The sequence below is a fragment of the Suncus etruscus genome, chromosome 17 (assembly GCF_024139225.1).
Source record: "Suncus etruscus isolate mSunEtr1 chromosome 17, mSunEtr1.pri.cur, whole genome shotgun sequence".
NCBI lineage: Eukaryota > Metazoa > Chordata > Mammalia > Eulipotyphla > Soricidae > Suncus > Suncus etruscus.
In genome coordinates, this window is record NC_064864.1 from 36,361,666 (window position 1) to 36,387,104 (window position 25,439).

At 41.3% G+C, this 25,439-nt stretch overlaps 1 protein-coding gene across 4 annotated transcripts in view; it reads right to left on the reverse strand.

Moving 5' to 3' along the window:
- Window positions 1-25,439, reverse strand: part of CPEB3 (cytoplasmic polyadenylation element binding protein 3) — a 221,457-nt gene that overhangs the window by 27,404 nt on the left and 168,614 nt on the right. For all 4 annotated transcript variants that reach the window (XM_049790848.1, XM_049790850.1, XM_049790849.1 and 1 more), the window contains one exon: window positions 18,867-18,985. In XM_049790848.1, coding sequence (XP_049646805.1) covers window positions 18,867-18,985 — 119 coding nt within the window. The remainder of the gene's footprint in view (window positions 1-18,866; window positions 18,986-25,439) is intronic.

Sequence of the window (25,439 nt, forward strand, 5' to 3'; positions counted from 1 at the left end):
CACAGATCTAAGACTGAAAACCACTACAGTTATAGACATATTGTGAATTCTTCAGAAAACAGCTATGGACATAATTTGTTGGTTGCTTTTTTATTTGTTTTTTTTTTTTGTTTGTTTTTTTCAAAAGACATATTCTGAATGTAAAGATATATTTTTAGATACAGATTTTGGGTTTGGAGTAAGATCCACTTAATACATAACAAGCTGTCATAATGCTTATGACAATATAGTACTTTCTCAGTTCTTGGGTGGCTCATATGGTAGGTACCAGGAATCAAATCCAAGAATTCCCACATAGAGTGAGTTAGCCCTTTTGAGCTATTTTTTTGAGTCAGTAGTTTGGTTTTAACAGTCCATCTAATTAGGAGTAATTTTTTTCTATTTTATTTTTTGGTGTTTGGATCATACTCAACTGTACACAGGGCTTATTCCTAGTTCTGTGTTCAGAGACTACTCCTGGGAAACTTGAGGGACCATTTTGGATGCCAGGGATCCAATTTAGTTCTGTAGTGTGCTGGGCTTAACCACTGTATTATCTCTCTGGGCCCAGAGACTTTTTCTTTTAAAAGACCTCTATGTCCAGTTTAAAAATTTTATTTTTGTTTTGTTTTGTTTGAGGGACCACACGCTAAGATGCTCAGAAGTTACTCGTAGCTCTGCAGTCAGGAATCATTCCTGGCGGTGCTGGGGGACCATATGGAATGCTAAGGATTGGACCCAGATGCAAAGCAAGCATCTTACTCATTGTACCATTTCTCTGGTCCCAAACTTTTAAAATTTTATCCTCTAAAATGAAAACATTTATATTTCACTAATATGGTTTTAACACAGATCAGTACTTATCATCAGTGATATCAAATGCTGAAACAAGGTTATCTATTTTTGATTTATCTAATTTTCCTAAATGAGACTGGTAAAAGAGGCATGCCTAGAAATTGAAGTAAATTTTCAGAGTACAAAAAAAAAACTTGTAATATTACTGTTGGTAATATGTATTTTTTTTTGTTTGCTTTGGTTTTGAAGCCAGTCATAACCAGTGATGCTCAGTAGTTACTCCTAGCTCTGCACTCTGGAATTACTCCTGGCAGTGGACGGAGCACAATAGGGACTGAAGCTAGGGTGGTCAGCCACGTACAAGGGCAAGTACCTTATCACTAAGGCTCAGCCCTTCTCCCCCACTGATAATATACCTACCTTCTCTGTGTCTTGACTTCCTATCCATGGCATGTGCTATTTTATCATTGTATCATTTAGGGAAAATTAAGATATTTCCTTAGAATTTTGACCTCTGATCGTATTCCTTTCAATAATCACTGAATTATTAAATAACAGAACAAAACAAATATGACCACAAAAAAAAAAAAACCCTCTCCCAAACTAAACATTCAGCTCTACCTAGAACCAATCACACAGCCCACTGCGAAGCTGGCCACATGCAGAAACAGAGAACCCTTCTCTGTCCTTAAGGAATATCTCTCACCTTTGCCCCTCACCAATAAGGATAAGAAGCAAAACAATGAGGGTAAAAACCTACACAATTCTTTTATTTGTTTTGTTTTGGGCCACAACTAGTGATGCTCAAGGCTTACTCCTTTCTCTACACTGGCAGTACTTGGCAGACCCTCTGGGATGCTAGGAATCAGACTTGGGTCAGCAACATGTAAAGCAAGCACCCTACCTGCACAATTCTCTCCTTGTGGATCACTTCATCTGACAAATGAAAAATGATTTCCGTGTAGTGTCCATAGTGATCTTGTTTCATTTAATTGGAAGTCTAGAAAGTTCTGATGTCTATAATAGGTTGCTGCTGCTCAAAAGAACTTTCAGATGAGCTCAAACCTTGCAGAGAGCTCTCATTACTGTCCATTGTTCCCTGGCATCTCCCCTACCCTTGCATTATTTATTTATATTACACCTAACTCATTCCCTTACCCTGTTCTTGGCATTTAATATAGCAGGTAAAAATAAAAGGGTGCAGGATGAAAATAAGGTATTCACAAAACTGTTACCAGGAAACAGCAACTTAAAACTCACACCAGAGCAAAATCAGATGATGTCAAAAATAGGCAGGCCAGTACCAGAACCTTCTAAATGCACATCCCAAAGGTAAAGCATGGCGGGTGGACAGTTAACAAAGGAACTACACTCAACAACCATGTTTCTCTCTGAAATAAAACTCAATCTCACATCAGATACACTCTCCACCTTCAAAAGATTCTTTTACTTCATACCTGGCCCCCCATTTTCTTTCTTGATTATTGCACTTTCTGGTTCTGATACCTTTATCATGTCTATTTGCATGTATGCTCTCTATGTCACAGTATCAGACTTTCAAGATATTCAAATATCTTTTTTTTTTTTTAAAGGAAGGCAGATTGCCACGTGCAGCACCTCATTTGGATGTGACTGGAATCTTGGAAGTTTGACTACCCTTACGTTCTCCTACAAATGGACCTTGAAAGCTTGTTTGGAAGTTCTGGCAGGGGAGCACAGCCACTCAACCAAAAAAAGGTCTATCTCTATTCAGGGAAGGCTGTCCTCTTAGACCAGGGATCTCAAACTCAATTTACCTGGGGCCCGCAGGAGGCAAAGTCGGGGTAAGGCAGGGCTGCATAAGGGATTTCGCTTACTGAATATTCTCAATAAAAAATCACATTAGTAAGAAAAAAATCACAAAAAAAATCGCATTAAACATCTGCATACCCCAAACGGAACTGCTCAGGGTATGCAAATGTTTAATGCGATTTTTTTTTACTAATGCGATTTTTATTGCGATTATTCGGTAAGTAAATAATCGCTAATACTGTGATATTTGAAGGCCGGCCGCAGGCCACAAAATGTTGTATGGAGGGCCACAAACGGCCTGTGGGTGTGAGTTTGAGACCCCCATCTTAGACCAAACATGCAGCTTCAGGAGACAAACATGGAGCACATAGAGCAGTGAGGGAGAAAGGGGACACTTGCCTAGCCAGCCAGATCAGCTGAATCAACCCTAAGATCAATAGGATGACAGAAGATGTCGCAGCCAGATTGCCCTCACATCCTTCAAATATCTGTTTTGTTTTGTTTTGTTTTGTTTTTGAGTCACACCCAGCATCGCTCAGGGGTTACTCCTAGCTCTATGCTCAGAAATCACTCCTGGCAGGCTAGGGGGACCATATGGGATGCCGGGATTCCAACCACCGACCTTCTGCATCAAGGTGAATGCCTTATCTCCATGCTATCTCTCCGACCACTTTTCAAATATCTTAAGAGATCAGAATTTATATGAAAGCTGCTTTAATCATCTTTAATGATAATTTTTGAGAATGGGTGAATTATCTTGATACAATAGAAACTCTTCCCTATAAATGCAATGTTGACAATATAGGGCTCACTAGATGTGTGCTTGTGAATCCATTATTCTTTAGTGTTGCCAAACAGGTAAAGGCCTCACCATGTATGGGGATAGTCCTTAAATGAGCCTGGTGAAGCCCTGCCTCCTACAGCAGCCTAACCACACCTGCTTGTTGAGGTGTCTCTAGACAGAGGCAATGTGACATCAACCGGGAGGCAGCACTCCTTGTATTTGGTATTCTGTGTTTTTATTTGTAAAATATAACAAGTTTAATGGGGAAGAAGGGGAGGTAAGGAAAGGTAAGTTAAGATTATGTGCTCGAGAGAAAACACACATTTTTCCAAAGCAGACAGAGCTCATAGTACACATCTCAAGATGGAAGTTGTAAAGGCATGTACATAGGCCACACTGCCCTGCAGCAACACACGTTTGGTAACACATGCATGTTATCCTGTAGGTTTTTGTTGTGGTTGATTTTATTTTTGGGCGGTGGGTGGGTGGAAGCATATCCAGCAATGCTCAGGGGTTAGTTACTCCTGGCTCTGTACTCAGGAATTACTCTTGACCAGCCAGCTTGGGGGGACCATATGAGATAAGAGATCAAATCAGAGTCAGCTGCATGCAAGGCAAACACCCTACACTATCACTCTGGCCGCCATCCTGTGTTTTAAAACAAGGGCTACAAAAAGCTGAATTCCTATAAAGCTGAATAAGGATCCACAAATGCATCAAGCCTTTAGGACAAAATCTTTTGTTTTTTGTATTTTTTGTTTTTGGGCCATACCCGGCGATGCTCAGGGGTTACCCCTGGCTGTCTGCTCAGAAATAGCTCCTGGCAGGCATGGGGAACCATATGGGACACCGGGATTCGAACCAACCACCTTTGGTCCTGGATCGGCTGCTTGCAAGGCAAATGCCGCTGTGCTATCTCTCCAGGCCCAGGACAAAATCTTTTTAAGGGCAAAAGTAAACCTCTTGGGACAGAAAGATAACACAGGGGCTAAGCACTTGCTTTGCATGTGGCCGACCCTGGTTCACCCCTGCCATATGGTCCCTTGAGCACTCAGAGCACAAAAGCAAGGAGAAAATCCTGAGCGCCCTCAAAAAAGGGCAAAACCCCTTATGTAGGTAGGTAGTGACACACTGCAGTAAGCACCATTCCTTTTCTTTGTTTTGAGATGCCAACAAGTCAGTTTAGAGCTTCGCACATGAGACATATGCTAGACCATATAGCAGCCCTTAGCAGCTCCTATAAAGGAAGGAGACACTCCATTCCAAAAAAAGTGAATGGTAACTTGTGAACAGTGGTCAGACCTTTTCCTTTTTCAACAGTAGCTAGAAATATAGATTTTTGGGGCTGGAGAGTTAGCACAGTGGTAGGGCGTTTGCCTCGCAAGTGGCCGACCCAGAACCATAGTGGTTCAAATCCCAGCATCCCATTTGGTTCCCAGTGCCTACCAGGAGGGATTTCTGAGCAGAGAGCCAGGAATAATCCCTGAGCACCAGTGGGTGTGGCCCCAAAACAAAAACAAACAAACAAAAAAAGAAATACAACTTTTATGTGTGCAAATCCTTTAAAGTTTTTAAAAGTTGGAAATGAATTCAAACATGAAAGTCACTGCACTGGCTAAAGGTCAGTTCTGTCCTCTGGGCCCTCGTCTATAATCCTGAGCTCTAGCTAGAAGGATCTAAAAACTACCACATAACTCAGAATGGAATGTTGTCCTCCCACAGCATCAATGAGAAGAGAGACACAAATAATTATTCCTTCGTTTATTGGTATATTTTTGATGGCAATGCTGGGGGCACAGCAGAGTCATTCTGAATGGTACTAGGAATTGGGGTGTTGAACCCGGCCTCTCACACATGCAGGGATAAACTCTTATCAATTGATTCAGATCCGTACCTACTTTCTTTCAGTTCTTTTCACTATGAAAATTACTGTGCTACTACTATGGAAGCTCTGGTGAGGACATGAAACCTAATTTTAGCTGAATTATTTGTCTTTAAAATAGTATCTTCTGGCTTAATTATCTGATTTGTAATCATTATTTACTAAATGATAAAATCTTTTTATAATAAAGGGGCAAGTCAGGGGCTTTAGAGGTAATATAGTTAAGGCACTTGCCTGGTATGTGACCTTGCTTCAATCCCTGAACCCTACCTGGTCCCTTAAAGCACTGCCAGGAGTGATCCCCTAAGTGCAGTTAGACAAAACCCCCTGAAAACTGCTGGGTGTGGTCCCAGAACCAAGGTTTTTTTTTAAGTAGTTTATTGATTGATTGATTTGTTTTTGTGTCACACCCGGTGATGCTCAGGGTGTGACTCCTGGCTCTGTACTCAGAAATCACTCCTGACAAGCTCAGGGACCATATGGGATGCCAGGAATGGAACTGGGTCTGTTCTGGATCAGCCGCCTGCAAGGAAAATGCCTTACTGTTGGGCTATCTCTCTGGCCCCAGAAAGAAAGATTTTTTTTTATAAAATTTTAAAATCAAAATAAGGCACAAAATACACAAAACTGCATAAACAGACCAATTTATACTATACGGTAACTTCAGCACTAGCCTCCAAGAAATCTGAAAGAACAGCCTGTAAATGATAGCAACAGATCTACACATACAAATTTTCCTTTTCCTGGTTTCCCAAAGTGTGCTCTGTGAAGTCCAGAGGCCCAGGACTGTTCAGACAGGCAGTATTGAGGAACAGTTATAAACAATCTCTTCTTGTAGTTTCAGGATACCATTTAGTATATATTAAGTAAGACTTCAAAAACTGCTGTAAGGAACCTGTTGCTTAAACTAGCATTCCAAAATTATTCCCATGCAACCTATTTTTGGAACATTGTCTATTAAATGCACTCCTTGGATTTGATTCTATTCTAGCTTACTTTATTTTATTTTATTTTTTTTTGGTTTTTCGGGCCACACCCATTTGATGCTCAGGGGTTACTCCTGACTAAGCGCTCAGAAATTGCCCCTGGCTTGGGGGGACCTTATGGGACGCCAGGGGATCGAACAACGGTCCTTCCTTGGCTGGCGCTTGCAAGGCACATACCTTACCTCTAGCGCCACCTCGCCAGCCCCGTATTCTAGCTTACTCTTAATACATATTTAAATATGCATAATAAAGTCCAACTAAATAAACAAAATGTAGAAACTTCACTCCAATCCAGACCTAGTCCACTCATTTCTTGCTGGAATGTTAAAAGGTGGCTTCTTTAAAAAATTAACACTAGGGCGGGCCCGGAGAGATAGCACGGCAGCGTTTGCCTTGCAAGCAGCCGATCCAGGACCAAAGGTGGTTGGTTCAAATCCCGGTGTCCCATATGGTCCCCCGTGCCTGCCAGGAGCTATTTCTGAGCAGACAGCCAGGAGTAACCCTTGAGCAACACCGGGTGTGGCCCAAAAAACAAAAAAAAAATTAACACTAGGGGCCGGAGCGGTGGCACAGGTGGCAGGGTGGGCATCTGCCTGGCAATAACCTAGGACAGACAGACCGCAGTTCGATTCCCCCAGCGTGCCATATGGTCCCCCAAGCCAGGGGCGATTTCTGAGTGCACAGCCAGGGATAACCCCTGAGGGTCACCGGGTGTGGACCCAAAATCCCCCCCCCCCAAAAAAAATTAACACTAAAATATTCAGAGGAAAGATCCCCAGGGAGATAGCACAGGGGTGAGACAGCACATGCAAAGCAGGTACCAGCTCCATCTTCTGAATGGCAAACACATGATGTTTCCAAGCATTGCCAGGTGAGGCCTAGAGATCCTGGAGCATTGTTGTGTATAAGAAGGTCCCCAGACTCTCTGATACTGCTTGTATTCTCTCAAATAATTAAATGCATGTTTATTTATTGGGGTGGAAGGAGTAGGGCCCTACCTTGGGGCTTACTCCTGGCAATTAAACAAACCTAGTGCTTCAAGTTCTCAAACATGACCAGGCCTCCAGGCCTCAATAGAATTCAAACTTCTCTGGTTAGCGCATTGTTTCTATTTCTGACTGCGGCCACCTCTATCCTTCCTGTGGCATTTCTGTCCATCCTGCCAGTTGTCTCTGGTCTCATGCTGTGGCTGTCCTTTACATGATTTTTACTTGTCATCCCACTAGACTATCCTGGGGCCCATATGAGAAACCTGAATTATCCCATGACTTAGCATTCAGACACATATCTACAGTGAGTTAATATTATCCTGAGGTCACTATGAATCCTCTACTTCATCTCTGGGGTCACAGACATCCATGCCATGAACGTCCTACTGTATAGTGCCTTTGCTTGTGGACAGACAGACAGACAGACAGACAGACAGACAGACAGACAGACAGACACACACACACACATGCACGCACACCAGAGAACCACCTCCTCACCCTTGTTCCTTTTCCCTTCTTTTCAATATCCTTCAAGTCCTCACTCAAGTTTTTCAGGAAAACACACACACACAACTCCTTTTCTTTTCTTTTTTTTACAACTCCTTTTGTCTCCCAAATCTTACAATCCTCAACATACATGACTCAGAAAACCAAGCCTGCAGGGCCATCATGACTCTCTCCCCAAGCACAAGTCCCCGACCTGACAGCCAGGCTGAATCAGCTGCAAACCCAGGGCCATGACATCCAGCTGTGACAGCTCAGCTCAGTTGAGTTCAGCAGCAGTGAACTCAGACCTACCTCGACTGTCAGCAATTCTATTTTCAGCAACACAGATCTCACAGAATGACTGGTGTGTTCCCACAGTATTGAAAATAAGCTGGTTTGTGGCTTCTGAAGGTATCTTTATCTTGTCCATGGCATAAAGGATTATTTTTATCACTATTACCTACTAAAACTAAGCCACAAAAGCACCAACTATGGCTTGAACTATTCAAAGCACACTCATATTAAACATCTCCTTTCAACCTAGCAATAAATAGGTCACCTTGTACTAGTTATTCTCAAGCACTGTTCTCCACCTAACAGAGAAAAGGACATCCTCTCCTTGTACCTTATGGGGGCGAGCAGTCAAAAAAAGAAACTAGCAGCTGATCAGAATTTTCTGCCTTGGCAAAACTTTTGTATCTTTAGGCAAACTCACTCTTCTTGAGCATGAGTTTTCTTGAGATTTTGATAGCCTCCAGCAACTGTATTCTGCAGCCAGAAAATTTTGTCCACATAAATGTGTGTTTATGCTCCATGGTCCTAGGAGCAAATGATGTTGTTACCATGAGGCTGATCACTAAAATAGTTGGAGAACATGTGCATAAAAAAATTCAAGTTACCTAAGATTTTACTAGAAACAAACCAATTTTTGAGTGAACTGGAATGGAGTTCTTTGAATGAGCATAGAACACTAATTTTACCAGTTTCTTCATAAGTATAATCTCCAAACTAAGTATATGGTAAACGGGAAAAGCAGAAAATACATGCTTATGTGAGAAGGTATGAATTAAACACCTAGTACATGTATGAGGGTTTTTATTTGTTTTGTTTTGGGGTCATACCTAGCAATGCTAAAGGGCTACTCTTGGCTCTGCACTCAGAAATTACTCCTGGCAGTGCTTGGGACTATGTGGGATACTGGGGATTATACCCAGGTTGGCCACATGCAATGCAAATGCCCTATATGCTGTGATATTGCTCTAGCCCCATGTGTGAAGGTTTGAATTGAATACCCAGTATAGGCTACTTGCCCCTTTTATCTCCCCCCTCTCCCCAGCACTGTCCTAGAATAGACCCAGATGCTGTCATATCTGAGCACCACCGCCAGGCCAAGCATAAACCTTAAACCACACTTTAGACCACACAATAGAACAATCATCCCTGCAACTGGTCTCTGGAAGACCCCAGCATTTCCTGGGAAAGATTTTATTAAAAAAAAAAATAGCCATATGTATGTGGGCTGGAGGAGCCATAAAAGTAGGTATGATTTTAACAGATGGTGCAGTAATCAGAGGAGACTTCAGAGAACAGAGGGCCTTAAAAATAAGGATAGAAATTAGAAACTAAAATGGGAGCAGAAATATCTCATTTCATTAAAGTCAGACTGGGAGTATTTTTAAATCCCAATACAAAAATTTTGGACTATTTTGCAATTAAAGAAGAGTGACTAAAAGTACTAATGAACCTAGTGATACATAAATTAGGGGTAAGAGAATCCAGAATAATAGATAGATGAACAGTATCAAATATGAGTGGCTGGGGGCCAGACTAATAGTACAGAAGGTAGGACATTTGCTTTGCACACAACCAACCTGGGTTTAATTGCCGAAATTCCATATGGTCTTCGGAGCACTGCCAGAGTTAATGCCTGAGTGCAAAGCCAATGAGTAACCCTGAGTATTGTGGATATGACCCAAAACTTTAAAAAAGGGGGTTGGCTGGAGTACAGTAGAGAACTTGGCTGGAGTACAGTAGAGAACTTGCCTTGCACATGGTCAACCCCAGGTTTGAGGTTAGACCCTGGGCATCCCCTCAGGCCCCTAGGAGTGACCCAGATACAGAGGCAAGAGTAAGCCCTGAGCACTGCTGAATTTGGCCCAAAAAACAAAAGCAAAAAAAAAAAAAAAAAATACCCTCCCTAGGGTAAAATGATAACACAGAGGGGATGGTGTTTGCCTTCAATGTGGCCAATCTTGGTTCAATCCCTGGTCCTCCGAACCTGCCAGGAATGATTTCTGAGTGCAGAATCAGGAGTAATGTTCAGCACAGAACCAGAAGTAATGCCCGAGTACTGCTGGGTGTGAACCAAAACAAAACCAAAACAAACAAGCAAACGAAAATCACTCTTCCCCATAAATCCACATCTATTTCCAGTTTGCCTTCAATTTTTTCTTTTAACTTTTTTTTAAAAGTTTTAGTGGGTGATCACATGAATATAACCTAAGACTGACTGTCCCAAAGCATACTTCATGTAATGTGGTAAGGCAGCTTTTAAATATATAGCAAAACCCATCACATTTCAGAAGATTTAGATACTGTGGTTGTACTATAAAGTCTAAGGAAGCAAAATTAGGAACCTTCTCTCATACTCTTCCCAAGGTGGTTGCTAGCTTACATTTCCGGTCGATGTATTCTATAAAGACTTCTCAGTCTTCCTCTCCTCCTTTTTTCAAGGTTACTCTTTTCAGTGCTATCTTTGCTTGATCCTTTTAAGTTTTGCTCTGCTAAACCTTCAAGTTCAGTCTATTTATATATTCAAAAAGTAGGGTAACCTTGATGAGAGACTCATAAAACCTGCTGGCCTCACTAGCCTCTTGGGCAAGGGCTCTACTTAGCCTTCATCTGAGATGTCTGAAATCTCTGAACTATGAATCTGCTTTTACTGGAGGAAAACAAAACCAAAAAAACTCCCACAGATCTGGGAGGTTTCCAACAATTTCCCTAATTTGTCTTCCCATTCCTTAAATGGAGTCAATCAGACCTTAATATAGGTTGTTGGGTTTTTTTGTTTTGTTTTGTGTTGTTTTTGCTATTGCTCAGGATCGGAGGTATACACAGGGTAGTTTGAACAAAGTTGCTTTAAAGATAATGGATCAGGAGTGTGCCTAGGTGACAAAGCGCATGCCTTGGATTTCATCTCAGGCGCCTTGGAAAAAAAGAACATATATATGGGGGGGGGGGGTGTTAAGAAGGGTGAAAAGAAAAGAGCATAGGGGTTAAAGTGTTTGCTTTGCACTTAATCCCTAGCAACATATATGAACCCCTGAGGTCCTCCAAAAGTGATCCCTGTGCACAAACTAGGAGGAAGTCCTGAGTACCATTGAGTGTGGCCCCCAAACAAAAACAAAGCAAAAAACTGAAATGATCATTTGTAATATGTCTCAGTGATACTACCCAAAATCCACTAATTAGGAATTTACTTGATTTAAGAAACAAACATGATCTTAGGGATGCTAAGTGAAGGGACTCAATAGAAGGAAGACTGATGACTGAATCCTCACAAAGGGAATGAGGATAGAATATGAGGGGATGCGAATTGGGCAAGGGTAGAAAATGTATGAGGTCATTTTGGAATCTAGGTACTTCTAAGGAAAATTCCAGGAAGATCTGAGGGCAGTGTCAATATTCAAACACTACTGGCATTCTGCAAAGCAGCCAGACTAAGAAAGAAGGAGCAGGCAGAACCAAAGGTCAGGTTTGATAAAGGAGTTCCATGGCACAACTTCACTTTGGGCCAGAGCCACGGTTTGTATCTACATTTACAGGTTAAATTCACTTGCTCTGGAAGCAAGAAAAATAAAGTAGAAGGCTTAAATAAGGAGCCAAAGGGGGAGCGAGAGTAATAGGATAGCAGGTAGGGTGTTTGCTTGCATATGTATGGCAAACCAGGTTTGATCCCCAGGATCCCATATGGTCCTCTGATTCCCACCAAGAGTAATTTCTGAGTACAGAGCCGGGAGCTAGGTGTGCTCCTCAAAACCCAAACAAACAAAAAGGGCCAAAAGAGCAAAGAGCTAGAATCCAAAATTGATTCTAAAATTCAAAATGTATTTGGGAGGACTTCTATTATTTCCCATCCTAATTTTTTTTTTTTTTTTTTTGGTTTTTGGTTTTTGGACCACACCTGGCATTGCTCAGGTTACTCCTGGCTATCTGCTCAGAAATAGCTCCTGGCAGGCATGGGGAACCATATGGGACACCGGGATTTGAACCAACCACCTTTGGTCCTGGATCGGCTGCTTGCAAGGCAAACGCCACTGTGCTATTTCTCCGGGCCCCTAATATTTTTTTCTTGATTGCTTTATTTAAGTAAAATACAAATTTTGATTACAAATTTTCATTGTTGGGCTTCAGTCATAGAAGGTACACCACCCTTCACCAATGCACCCTTCCCACCACCGATGTCTTCTATTTCCCTCCCACCCCCACACCTACTGTCTCTGGGACAGGTAATTTCTCTCTCTCTCTCTTTCTCTCTCTCTCTCTCTCATTCTCTCTCTCTCTCTCTCTCACACACACACACACACTGTGGTTTGTACTATCGTTAATGATGGGTACTTGTCAGTGATGGATTCTTGTTCAGAGTGATCAGTTTCATCTATAATAGTCCTAGTAGGCCCTTCTCTACTTTATCTGCACTCACCAAGCTTCCTATCCTAGGCTAGACCTCCTGAACCTCATCTCCACTGTCTCTGGATATTTTTACCATTCTAAATCTTGTTTTTATTATAGTCCACAAATAAGTGAGATTAATCTATGTCTATCATCCCTTTCCCTCTGATTCATTTCACTCAGCATAATCACTTCCATGTCCATCCATGTATAAGATAATTTTTGGACTTCATTTTTCCTAACAGCTGCATAGTATTCTATTGTGTAGAAGTGCCACAGTTTCTTGTTTCATTTGTTATCAGGCACTTGGGATGTTTCAAATTTTTGGACATTATAAATAGTGCTGTGATGAACATAGGAATGCGGAGAGCTTTCCTACATGGTGTTTTGGGTATATCCCTAGGAGTACTATTTCTGGATCATAACCCATCCTAAATTTTATGCTAACTTTTTTACAAGGGAAATTCTTAGTATGCCTGGGACAAAGAACTATGTAATGGTCAGCCACTATTTAGAATTCATCAAGATTCAATCAAAGTTGCTTCACTTGAGCTCAGAAAGTAAACACTGCAAAGGCAGAAATTTGTAGAAACGCAAATAATCAAACAAAGTTAGTTTTCCACAAACATTTTCAAACAGATAATTACACTAATTATTTTCTAAGGTTCTTAAACCAAGTATAATAACCTGATGACCCCATATGTGTAGGGAGAAAACACAATAATGAAGCTGCCTCCAAGCCACTTCCACCATTGTTCAGCCCATCTCAAGAGATGCCTAATGCTTGGGAGGCCTTGCTCTGACAAGAAACAATGTCCTTGTCTCAGTGACTCAGAGACATCAGTCTCCTCCCCTCCATTTAACAGTTCTTAATCTACCATGGGTAGAACTATCTGTGTGTACCTCTGCTCTTCTGCCTTTTTACATGTATTTATTTATTTTGGTTTCTGGGCCACACCTGGCCATGCTCAGGGTTACTCCTGGCTCTGCATTCAGAAACTACTACTGGCATGCTCGGGGGACCATATGGGATGCAGGGTATTGAACCCGGATTGGCTGCATGCAAGTCAAACACCCTACCAACTGTACTATCGCTCTAGCCCCTCTTCTGAGTTTTTAGACAGAAGAACATAACTTTAATTCTCTAATTTTTTGGTTTGTGGGTCATACCTGATGGTGCTTAGATTACTTCTGGCTCTACACTCAAAAAAAAAAAAATCCACTTCTGGAGGTATTCAGGGAAGTATATGGGATACCAGGGATCAAACCCAGGTCAGCTGATGCAAGGCAAACACCTTAACCACTGTACTATCACTTTAGCCCCAATTTTCATTCTCTTCTAGCAATCTCACCATAAGGACAGGCAGTAGGTTATCTTTAAAGGTTTGAAAGAATTCACTAGTGAATCCATGTGGTCCTGGACTTTTGTTTTGGGGAAGCTATTTCTATTTCCTCAACAGTGATAAATCTGTTCAGATATTCCACATTACCTTGCTTCAACCTTAGAAAGTTATAGGAGTCCAAGAATTTATACATTTCTTCCAGGTTCTCTTATTTTGTGGCATAAAGATTCTTAAAGTAATTTCCAATTATCCTTTGAATTTCTGTATGGTCTGTCGTAACAGTTTGTGTTTTCTTTTCTTTTTCTTTTTTTTTTTTTTTACATCTTTTTTTTTTGGTTTTGGTTTTTGGGCCACATCCGTTTGACGCTCAGGGGTTACTCCTGGCTATGCGCTCAGAAATCGCCCCTGGCTTGGGGGGACCATATGGGACGCCGGGGGATCGAACCGCGGTCCATCCTACGCTAGCGCTTGCAAGGCAGACACCTTACCTCTAGCGCCACCTTCCCGGCCCCCTTTTTTTTTTTTTTTTGGTTTTTGGTTTTTGGGCCATACCTGGCATTGCTCAGGGGTTACTCCTGGCTGTCTGCTCAAAAATAGCTCCTGGCAGGCACAGGGGACCATATGGGACCCCGGGATTCGAACCAACCATCTTTGGTCCTGGATCGGCTGCTTGCAAGGCAAATGCCGCTGTGCTGTCTCTCTGGGCCCGTTTGTATTTTCTAATTGGGTTTATTAAGTTTCTCTCTTTGCGAGTCTAATCTCGTTTATTTTTTTTCTAAAAACCAACTCTTGATTTCATTGATCTTTTGGATTAATTTTTATGTTTCCAGTTCATTCATTTCTGCTTGAGGTTTTATTATTTTCTTCCTCTTTCCTGCTTTCAGCTCATTTTATTGGTCATTTTCCCATTCCTTATGCTGTGCCATTAAGTTATTTATGTAGGTTCTTTCTTCCTTCCTGATGAATGCTTGCAAAGCTATAAAATTTCCTCTTAATAACACTTTGCTGTGTTACACAACTTCTGATCATTTGTGTCCTCATTACCATTTATTTCCAGGAACTTTTAGATTTCCTCTTTAACCCACTGGTAGTTCAGTAGTGAACTGTTTAACTTCCAGGTGTTTAAGTTATTTTTCCATATATGTTTGTAATTCACTTCTATTTTAGTGCATCATGACCTGAGAAGATAGTTGATACAATTTCTATCCTTTTTATTTTAATGAGGCAAGTTTTATGGCTCAGCATGTAGTCATCTTGGAGAATTTCACATGTGCATTGGAGAAGTATGTATATTTGACATTTTGGGAATCAAAAACCTGCATAGATCTATGAACCTTCTCTCTTTCATTTCTTCCTTCAAAGACATTAAATCCTTATTGAGTTTTAGTCTGTTTGATCTATCAAGTGGTGACAGAGAAGTGATGAAGTTTCCAACTACTGTTATATTGTTATTCATGTCTTTCTTCAAGTCTATTAGTTGTTTTAACTATTTTGCTAAGCACTTATTAGGTGCATATAAGTTTAGGAGTCTGACTTCTTCCTGATGTACATATCCCTTGATTACTAATAAATAACCCTCTCTATCTCTTATAACCTCTTAAAGCCTGAAATCTATGCAGTATAATATTAGTATGGCCGTGCCAGCCTTTTTACAGAGTTGTTTGCTTAAAGGATTGCTTCCAGTCTTTGACTTTGAGCTTGTTTTTGCTCTATTTAAATGTGTTTCATGCAGGGAGCAGAACGTTGGATTCAGTTATCTGATCCATTTTGCCATTCTATGTTTTTCAATTGGTGCAGTTAGTCCATTCACATTGAGATATTATTGTCATGAAGTTTGTTCCATATTTTTTGTAGAAGTTTGGTGTTTGTGGGGTTTGTCTTGCCTTAAAGTTCCCTCTTCAGTTCTTCTTTTTTTTTGGGGGTGGGTTACACCCGGCAGCGCTCAGGGGTTAATCTTGGCTCTGTGCTCAGAAATTGCTCCTGGCAGGTTTGGGGGACCATATGGGATGCAGAAATACGAACCACTGACCTTCTGCATGTAAGGCAAATGCCTTTCTTTCAGCTATCTCTCCTGCCCCTTCAGTTCTTCTTTTAAAGCTGGTTTTGAGCCTGCAAAGTTCCTGAGCTGTTATTTATCGTGATGCTGTGTATCACTTCCTCAAACCTAAATAAGAGTCTGATTTGGTGAAGTATTCTTGGTAAGCTGCTCATTTCATTGAGTTTTTTACTATACCCCACAATTGCTTTCAGTCCTGGAAGGTTGCTTTTCATATGTATTCTATAAATCATAAGGATGCTCTCTTGTACATAATTTCCTTTCAGTATTCTATCTCTACCTACGGTTTTCATCATTGTGACTAGGATGTACCTTGTGATGTTTTTAGCTGAACTATTCCGGTGCCCCAGAATGAGTGCATGCCCTTTTTCGCTCTGGAAACTTCTCAGCAATGATGTCTCTGAATACTGATTCTTCATAGGGGTTTACTTCATGGCTCTCTGGGACCCCAAGGATTCTAATGTTGTGTCCATTTATTGTCTTTTGATTTGTTTTTGTTTTTTTTTGTTTTTGTTTTTTGCTTTTTGGACCACACCCGGTGACGCTCAGGAGTTACTCCTGGCTATGCGCTCAGAAGTCGCTCCTGGCTTGGGGGACCATATGGGACGCCAGGGGATCGAACCACGGTCCTTCCTTGGTTAGCGCAGGCAGGCAGACACCTTACCTCTAGCGCCACCGCCCGGCCCCTTGATTTGTTTTTGTTTTTGGGCCACACCTGGTGATGCTCAGGGGTTACTCCAGGTTATGCGCTCAGAAATCGCTCCTGGCTTAGGGGACCACATGGGACAATGGAGGATCAAACCATGGTCCATACTAGGCTAGCGCAGATAAGGCAGATGCCTTACCACTTTCACCACTGCTCCAGCCCCATCTTTTGATTTATTTTTGAGGATGTTTTTCCATCTTCTGTTTGTTTATTTAAGATTCTTTTTCATCTTCTGTTGTCTGGAGGTGTAATACAGCTTATCTTGCAGCTCACTGATTCTGTCCTCAGCAGCTGTTACTCTGCTGGAGAGGCCTTTTAGTGAGCCTTTTATTTCTCCTACCAAGTTTTTCAGTTCTCTAATTTTTTTGTTTTTGTTTTTTTTGGGAGTTCTCTCATTTTTGTTTGAAGTTTTCTCATTTCTACTCTCATACCCTCTATAATCTTTTTTTGTTGTTTTGTTTTGGGTCACACCCGGCAGTGCTCAGAGGTTACTCCTGGCTCTGTGCTCAGAAATCCCTCCTGGCAGGCTTTCGGGACCATATGGGATGCCTGGAATCAAACTATATCATCAGTCCTCGGTCAACCGCGCACAAAGCAACACCTGACCGCTGTGTTATCTCTCCAGCCCCTACCATAGTTTCTTTCATTCCTTGAGTATCCTTAACATTTCCTCTCTAATCCCTCATCAGAGAGGCTATACTAGTTGGTTCTGATACTAGTTGGGTCTACAGAACTACCATTTTCATTAACTAAGTATAGTGCGGTTCTATGTTACTTTCTCACTATCACTATTACAGTGTGGTGGTGGTTTTTTTGTGTGTGTTTTGTGGTGTGGTTCATGAACTAGAAGAAATGTGCAACTGCTCTACTTCATTCACTCTGCAGCCACACTCTTCTCAGGGTGCAGTGACCTGGGTCAAAATGGCTCTTCTCAGTCACAAAGAGGACCCCGCTGCCAGTCTGTATGTCTGCCTCAATTTCTTGGAACTGTGTAACCCCTGTCAACTTGTTTTAAATTAAAATCTAAGTTATAAAAGTTCACCACTCTTTTCCTCCACCTCCTGTCCCCACTTTATATCTCACATTGTCACTGTTGTTATTAAAACTTGATGACTGCAGAATTAGAAATTACAATAACACTTTCAGTCTTGCTAATATCCCTGTTTCTTCTGCATCAATTATTCTCCTATGACTCAAAATTTCCATGCTGTAGTCCCTCCCCTTTTCTTTTTATATATTCCCATCTTCCACATCACATTTGAGTAACCAGTTGTAAAACCCTGTAGATATCACCATTCTCCCTAATCAACATTACTAAATAATTTGGCTCAACACCTCTGCTCAATTCTACAGCACTCTGATATAGGATGGTGATTATATATATTACCCACACTTCCAAAGGTATTTGATATTATGAAATGCTATCACTTTCCTTTTCCTCTCATTTTAACTTCTCAACATTCCAGAGAGATTCCATTATTTTTTTCATTTTTTTAGCTGAGAAAACCAACAGCCAGCAAAGATTAGGTGACTTATTCATAGTTCATCAGAGTCACGACTCAAATGGGGAACTTTTATTCTTTACCCAACTCCTTCACTGAAACTACACTTAGGTGCTAGACAAGCCCACACCTTGTGTAAGTCTTAGAGGCCCCAGACAAAATAATTACCTAGTCCTTTTATGTCCTCCATGTTACTGCTTTTACTTTCTGTTCCTCATTTCCAACTTCACAACCTTCTGTCATGTCACCCAAGTCATTTTCTTTCACTAAGTACAGTTGTTACCCTTTTACCACTGACCCCCTCTCCTATGGAAGAAAGCATCTCTTCTTCTTAGAACTCACTCATAGTGTGGCTCAGAATCCACAGACTGTCCTTATGCCCATTTTTCATCATTCTGGCTCCAGCTTCTCTGTGTGTCCCTCCGCTTCCTGCTCTGTTCTAAGTTAATACATTTTATTTTGCACGCTGCTGGCCCAAAAGGCTCTATGAAGCTAGCTGTAAGTGCTACCCCTCACAGTGCTTTTCTTTCAAAGAAACATATACGCTGTTGAGTATGGGTAAAGATAGTATTTCTGCCCTTGATTTGAAATGATGACAGAAATCAGCTGCCCACACCACTGAGGGCATTGTTTACTTCCATCCAGAGTTTCTGAATAAGAGTTAGCTTTAAGGAGCTGAAATGTGAAATTCAAGGATACATTTGCTTACATGAGGTCCCAAATGAAACAGTAATTTGTTATTAGCTTCCCATCAACAACAGCCCAGCTTTACTGCATACAAAGTCACCCTGAGTAAGTGGAACCTGGTTATTAGCATTCCTGAAACAAGAAAGAGGCCAGTAGCTATTTCACTGACATGACTTTGGAAGGGCATAAATTGGCTATATGTCACTTACTGGTTTATCCTTGATGGTGGGGCTAGACACACACAAGTACAGCTTCCCATCTTCTTCTAGGCAGGCATCTATCAAAGCTTGTACTGAGCTCTCCTCCTGGAACAGCAGAAAGGCATAGCCTGGGGGAGAACAAGAAGCAGAAAGGGTAGGGAAAGGCATCAGTAAATTAAACTCAATTAAAATTTATTATTTCACGTTGGAAATTCTTACTAGAAATATAAGAATCTGAAGAGGAACCCAGGAAAGTGATAGTCACTGAAACCCTCATTCACCAGATACTGTACTAGGGGCTTTAGAGACATTACTTGGTTTATTTCTCTTAATTACTCAGGAGAGCAAGTTCAGAATATCTTTATGGAATACCCATGAACTATATCTGATTATCTTTAAGGATGTTTGGGGGGGCCCTAAATAATGCCCAGGAATCTCACCAGTGATTCCTGGCTAGCCAGGCTACAGGTTTAGTGCAAGGGCCTCAGAATGTGATGCTGCCCAGGTCTTGTAGTGCCAGCAATGCTGGGACCTAGAGAGTGATACCATGATGCTCAGGTAGCCTCCAAAGCTAGTAATGCTTGATGTTCATGTGGTTCCAGAAATCACACTTGGTCATTTCCCAGGCATGTGCCTAACTATCATCTTCTGGCCCCTATCATTCATAAGACTAAGACAATTCATCCTAAGTCTCAGCCACAATTACAAAGCCAGGAAGCTCACATCAGCTGCCCTCCTACCTGCCTTTAGATCTGATACTTTGCTACAGTAATATGTAGCTCTGGTCCCAGTAATAAATAATTTTTCTAACTGATTAAAGTGATGGTGTGTAACTGTGAAAACACTGAAAACCACTGAACATCTTAAAATGATGAAGAGTGGGAACCAGAGCAATAGCACAGTGTGTAGGGCATTTGCCTTGCATGCAGCCAACTTAGATTCCATCCCCAGCATCCTATATCCCTGAGCCTCCCAGGAGTAATTTCTGTTTGTTTTGGTTTTTGGTTTTTGGGCCACACCCGGCAGTGCTCAGGGGTTACTCCTGACTGTCTGCTCAGAAATAGCTCCTGGCAGGCACGGGGGACCATATGGGACACCGGGATTCGAACCAACCACCTTTGGTCCTGGATCGGCTGCTTGCAAGGCAAACGCCGCTGTGCTATCTCTCCGGGCCCCCAGGAGTAATTTCTAGGCACAGAGTCAGGAGTAACCCCATAGTACCACCAGGTGTGGCCCCAAACAAACAAACAAAATAAATAAGATGGGTAAATCATGCACAAAATACTGTCCCCCAAAATATCACAATAATGTGATTTTACATGCCACTATCAAAAGTTCTATTTCTAATAAGGTTCTATTTCTCCAAGGATACCTGTGTCTTATAGAAAAATATACAACTATAAATTGTTACAAATGGGCATTACTTTTTAATGTGATGAATAAAATTAGATTCCTATATTTTGGGCCACACCCAGTGACGCTCAGGGGTTATTCCTGGTTATGTGATCAGGAACTGTTCCTGGCTTGGGGGACCATATGGGACACTGGGGGATCGTCTAGGCTAGCGCAGGCAAGGCAGACACCTTACTGTTTGTGCCACTCCTCCGACCCCCTAGGTTCCAATTTTTAAGAGATTTATATAAGGAAAAAACGAACTACTTGCTACAGACCTGAGCGAGTAAATGAAAATAAAAGTTCATGGGCACCCAAAGGAACAAGAATTCTGATGCAGGGAATCAGCAAAGGCTTCAGAGAGAACAACAAATGTTCAAGGTCACTTTGCTGCCACCCTGGCATTCATAAATGGCAGCTGAGCAAAGGCCCATCACGAGCTAGTCTGATATCCAATTATTCAGTCTCTAACTCCCCAAGCTTTGCTACACGACTCAACTGCCACCTCCACACTCTTGGTACAGGTCAAAGGAGATAGAATAAATGTCTCTTTCTTGGAGTAGACGCTGATTGTGTGCAGGATGCACAAAACATCAGAAAGTCTTGCACAGTGAGCTAAAGCTTTCTGTAGCTCATTGCCTCTCAATGTCCTCTGGGCTGACTGGACCTTTCTTTGCCCAACTTTCGCAATTTTCCACATCAGTTTTCAAATGGGGCTAGAGTGGACTTGGGGTGGGGGCAGAGTGACTCCCCAGGGTAGCTAAACAAAAGACATGGATTTTCATTCTGGCTTTATTGTGCTAGTCAGCACTAGCAGTAGACTAGAATAAAGATGCCTGAACGCAGAGCCAGGAGTAAGCCCCAAGCACCACCAGAGGTGGCCCCCAGGCAAACAAACAAACAAACAAAAAAACACTAGGGATCACAAATACCTACAACAGGTAACACTACAAAGAAAGTTATTTCACTCCCACCTTTTTGCTAGGAAATAATCCATAACAATTTCTCCAGGAAGGCTCTTTCACAACAAATAATCTTTTTACAAAAATTTCTCCTATCCTCTATAATGAGCAGTCTACCATTTAATGACAACTTTCTCTCAGTACCATCAGTCAGAGGTATGAAAGAAGTCAGAGGTATGGGCTCTTTCGACCCCAGCCTACTTCCAACAGTACTAAAATTTATCAGAAAAAAAGCCAAATCACCCTCAAAAACATAATTTCACCTGAAGGATGCTGCTGTTTGCATGGCAAGTGCCTTACTTCCCACACTGTATCTCTTTGGTCCTGTAATGAAAGGATTTTCTAAAAGCTGGAAAGGATAACTCCTTCAAAGCACTTTTTTTCTCCCAGAAATTAAATGTCAAATAAACAAGGTAAATAAGCCCCTTCCATGAATAATAAAGTCAATATAAAATTGAAAGCAAATTGATGATTTACTGAACCATTTGGTTCGACTAATGCAAAGATCTAGAGTAGGAGTTAGAAGCCCTAGCATTTACAAGTTGTGCAGCAATGATAAAGCCTATAGGAAGCATTTACTGGACACCAGGTACTAAATAACTTATGGGTACATATTAATTCATTTTATCTGCATACAGACCTGTGAGACAGACATTATTAATTCTGTTTTAAAGTTAAAGTAATGGCACAGCAATCAAGTGACTTGTTTGTGTTCACCCAATAAATAGTGGAACCAGGAATTTTTTAAAGGTTAACTAAGTTTCTGAATCTTGGCTCTTTCCTCTACAATCTGAAGCAACAAAAATAATTCTATTGATTATGCTAACAAGATACAGATCACAGGTGTTTTGTAAACTCAGATGGTGCTTCAGTAGTACAGAGGGTCACATTGCTATGCATGTGGCCAAACCAGATTCAGTCCTTGGTATGGTCTCCTATGGTCTCCTGAGCACTTCTAAGAGTGATCTCTAAACACATAGAAAGCCTTGAGCATCGGAAGGAAGGGTCTCCTACCCCCTCCAAAGAAAGATGTTGTAGGAAGAATCAGTTTTCTTTCCCTGCAGTTTTGTCTCTACATGTTATATAATATTAAGTTGACTTTGACTTATGGATTGTATAAAAATTAGAGTAAGCTGGAGAGATAATATGGTAGATTGCCTTACACAAAGCACACTTGCCTTATACACACAGCATAACCAGGTTCGATCCCTGGCATTCCATATGGTCGCCTGAGCACTGCCAGGACTAATTCCTGAGAACAGAGCCAGGAGTGAACTCCTGAGTACTGCCAGGTATGCCCCCCCCCCAAAAGAAACCAAAAAATTTCAGAGTGAAAATGAATTATATGACTCTATTTATGCATTGCAGGCATTCTGGTAAATAAAAGGAAATAACCTAGATAACCTTAAAGTTATTTGAATGACAGGCCAAATATTACTATAAACAATAAGATAATTAAATGTTTATTTCCATCTATCATTAATACTTTTTTTTTTGGTTCTATTGGGCTACACCCAGTGATACTCAGGGGTTATTCCTGGATCTATACTCAGGAATAACTCCTGGCAGTGCTGGGGGATCATATGGGATGCTGGGGATTGATCCTGGGTTGGCTGCAAACACGACAAGCACCCTACCTGATGTGTTATCTCGACAACCTCTCAATAACCATTTGATCCAGAGAAAAAAAATGGATAGCATATTTTTTTCCATTTTGGGCTTCCCAAGCAGAACTCAGGGGCCCTAGAGACCTCACTGGCATTCAATACTAGACCCAAGGTTGTGGTGCTGCTCAGGCCCTAAGCTGCTGGGGATACCCAAGTCACCTTGATGATGATTAGGCACTTCAGGATCTGTATCCAGTAGTTCCTCGGGGTCCACATCATGCAGGGGGATTAATCAAAGCATGTGTCTTAACTCTACTTGACACATTCCTTTTCAAAAAAAGCCTATTATACCTTTAATCTGTTCTTAGAATTGTCAATATGATGAAAGAGTCTTCAATGAGTTTGAGAGGTTTTAAAAAAAATCTTGAAAAACATATTACAACTCCCCTTTGTTTTCACTTGCCCTATAAGCCAATACTTCATAACAAGATTAGAAAATGTTCTAAGTACCAGAAATGGTGGCCTTGTTTCTCAAGTACTGAATGAAGGATTGAATGGAGGTATGGGGAGGGGTGAAGTTCGGGAGTTGGGGCCCTCAGAGAACTATTAACTGTGGGGAGAATCTTACTTGTTTTTGAAAAGGTGAACTTCACTCAACACAGCCATTTAATTTCATTTATTTTGTGTGAGAGAGAGAGAGAGAGATATAGCTATGTTCAAACCTTATTCCTGGTAGGTGTAAAGGCCATCTAGGATTCTGGGGTCAAACCTAGATCTGCTATATGCAAGGCCAGTGCATTGCCTTTGAACACTCCAGCCCCAATACAGCCATTTTGAAGTGTATGGTTCAGTGTCATTTACTTATTTATGACACTGTGAAACACTTAACAACCCAGTTCCCTTATTTAATACAGTCAGTCTGTAAGAAGACATGAATGCCTAGAGGAAAAGAAGAATTCCTAGCAGCAGCAGCATCATGACCTTGTGTTGTGGGCAGAATGGACAATAAGAAATTGCTGGCTTTCCTACTGATGCCAAATAAGCCATAGGAATGGAGGAAGGGCCTGGGCTCACCAATGCATTTCACTCAAGAAAAGAACAGACAGCTGGGGAAGAGACTAATGATGATTAAGTCCATTTTATTTGGCATTTAAAGGATAAAATAAATAAAATAAATTTTCTTTTTAATACCTGAGAACATATTAATTATAATAATCCCCAAAATATTATTGGCTACCTTTGAACAACAAAGCTTCCTGAGCCCTTACATCACTTTGTGTGTGGGGGTGTGAGCTACATCCAGCAGCACTCAGGGATTACTCCTGGCAGGTTTAGGGGACCATATAGGATGCTGGGGATAGAACCCAGCTCCATCCCGGTTGGCCGCTTGGAAAGCAAACACCCTACTGCTATACTATCACTCTGGCTCCATACATCACTTTATTATGCTATACATTTTTAATACTTGCTCTCTGGTACAAATAACAATTTTCACCAATGTTACCAACTGTCAGATACTTGGTGCTTACAATGGGCGAGGGACTCTGCTAATTATAGTTTGCAACCACTACTAGTTTTCATCCTCACAGTAATTCTGTAAGGAAATGTTATTATTACTATTATTATTTCATAGATGAGGACACCAAAGCTTTACGAAGTTAAAAGATACTCAGATTAAAACCCAGAAACAAAATTTAGGGTTAAAAACTAGGTCATGCAGCCAAGAAGTTAACTCTGAGGGCTGGAGTGCCTCTTCCGTGGATAGGTATAGTTCCTACCCCACACTTCCAGAGCTCTGCACTGTGACTTAGAAACAATACAAAACAAACAAACAAACAAACAAACAAAAAACAAAAAAACTGTTCAGTATCCATGCATACTCCTTTTGCTTTAGCTATTTTATTTCTAGGCCACACCTGGCAGTGCTCAGCACTTACTTCTGGCTCTGTGCTCAGGAATCACTTTGTAGGGAGTAGGGGACCATATGTGGTGCTAGAAAAAGAATTCAGATCAGCTTCATGCAAGGGAAGCCCCCTGCCAGCTGTACGAGCTCTCTGGCCCCAGAAAGTTCACTCATGATTCATTAACTTAAACTTTTCTCACTTCAAAAATGGTTAGACAAAATTGGAATATATTTTTTAAAAAAAGGAATACCACTAGCAAAGAAGGCCTTGCCTATGACTCATAGTCCCTTGCTTTTATTCTCTCTTATTCCCTCTTCATGTCCTCTTCTCATTGCTATTACTGTGATAAGGGGGTGTAGCACACATGTTTAGCTGTGATGCTCACACACTCAATCATGGTGTTCACCAATGCTTGTGCTCCCATAACTGCTATGTTTGCTCACAAGTTCACAGAGGGTTGCACTCTTAGTTGAGATGCATGAGCTATGACCCTGGGGCTCACTGGAGATTGAAATCCCTGACCATGGTGCTCACATGTATCTTTTTAGTTATACTTGTCAGGTGACAACCCTTTTGTGGTACTTATACCCACATGGCTGTGGTGCAGTCAGGAATCCTGGCACATATGAGACAGCAGGGATTTGAACTCTTGACCATGCATTTGCAAGATAGATTTTCTAAAGCATTGTACTATTACTTTGGGCCCTAATTGTCACT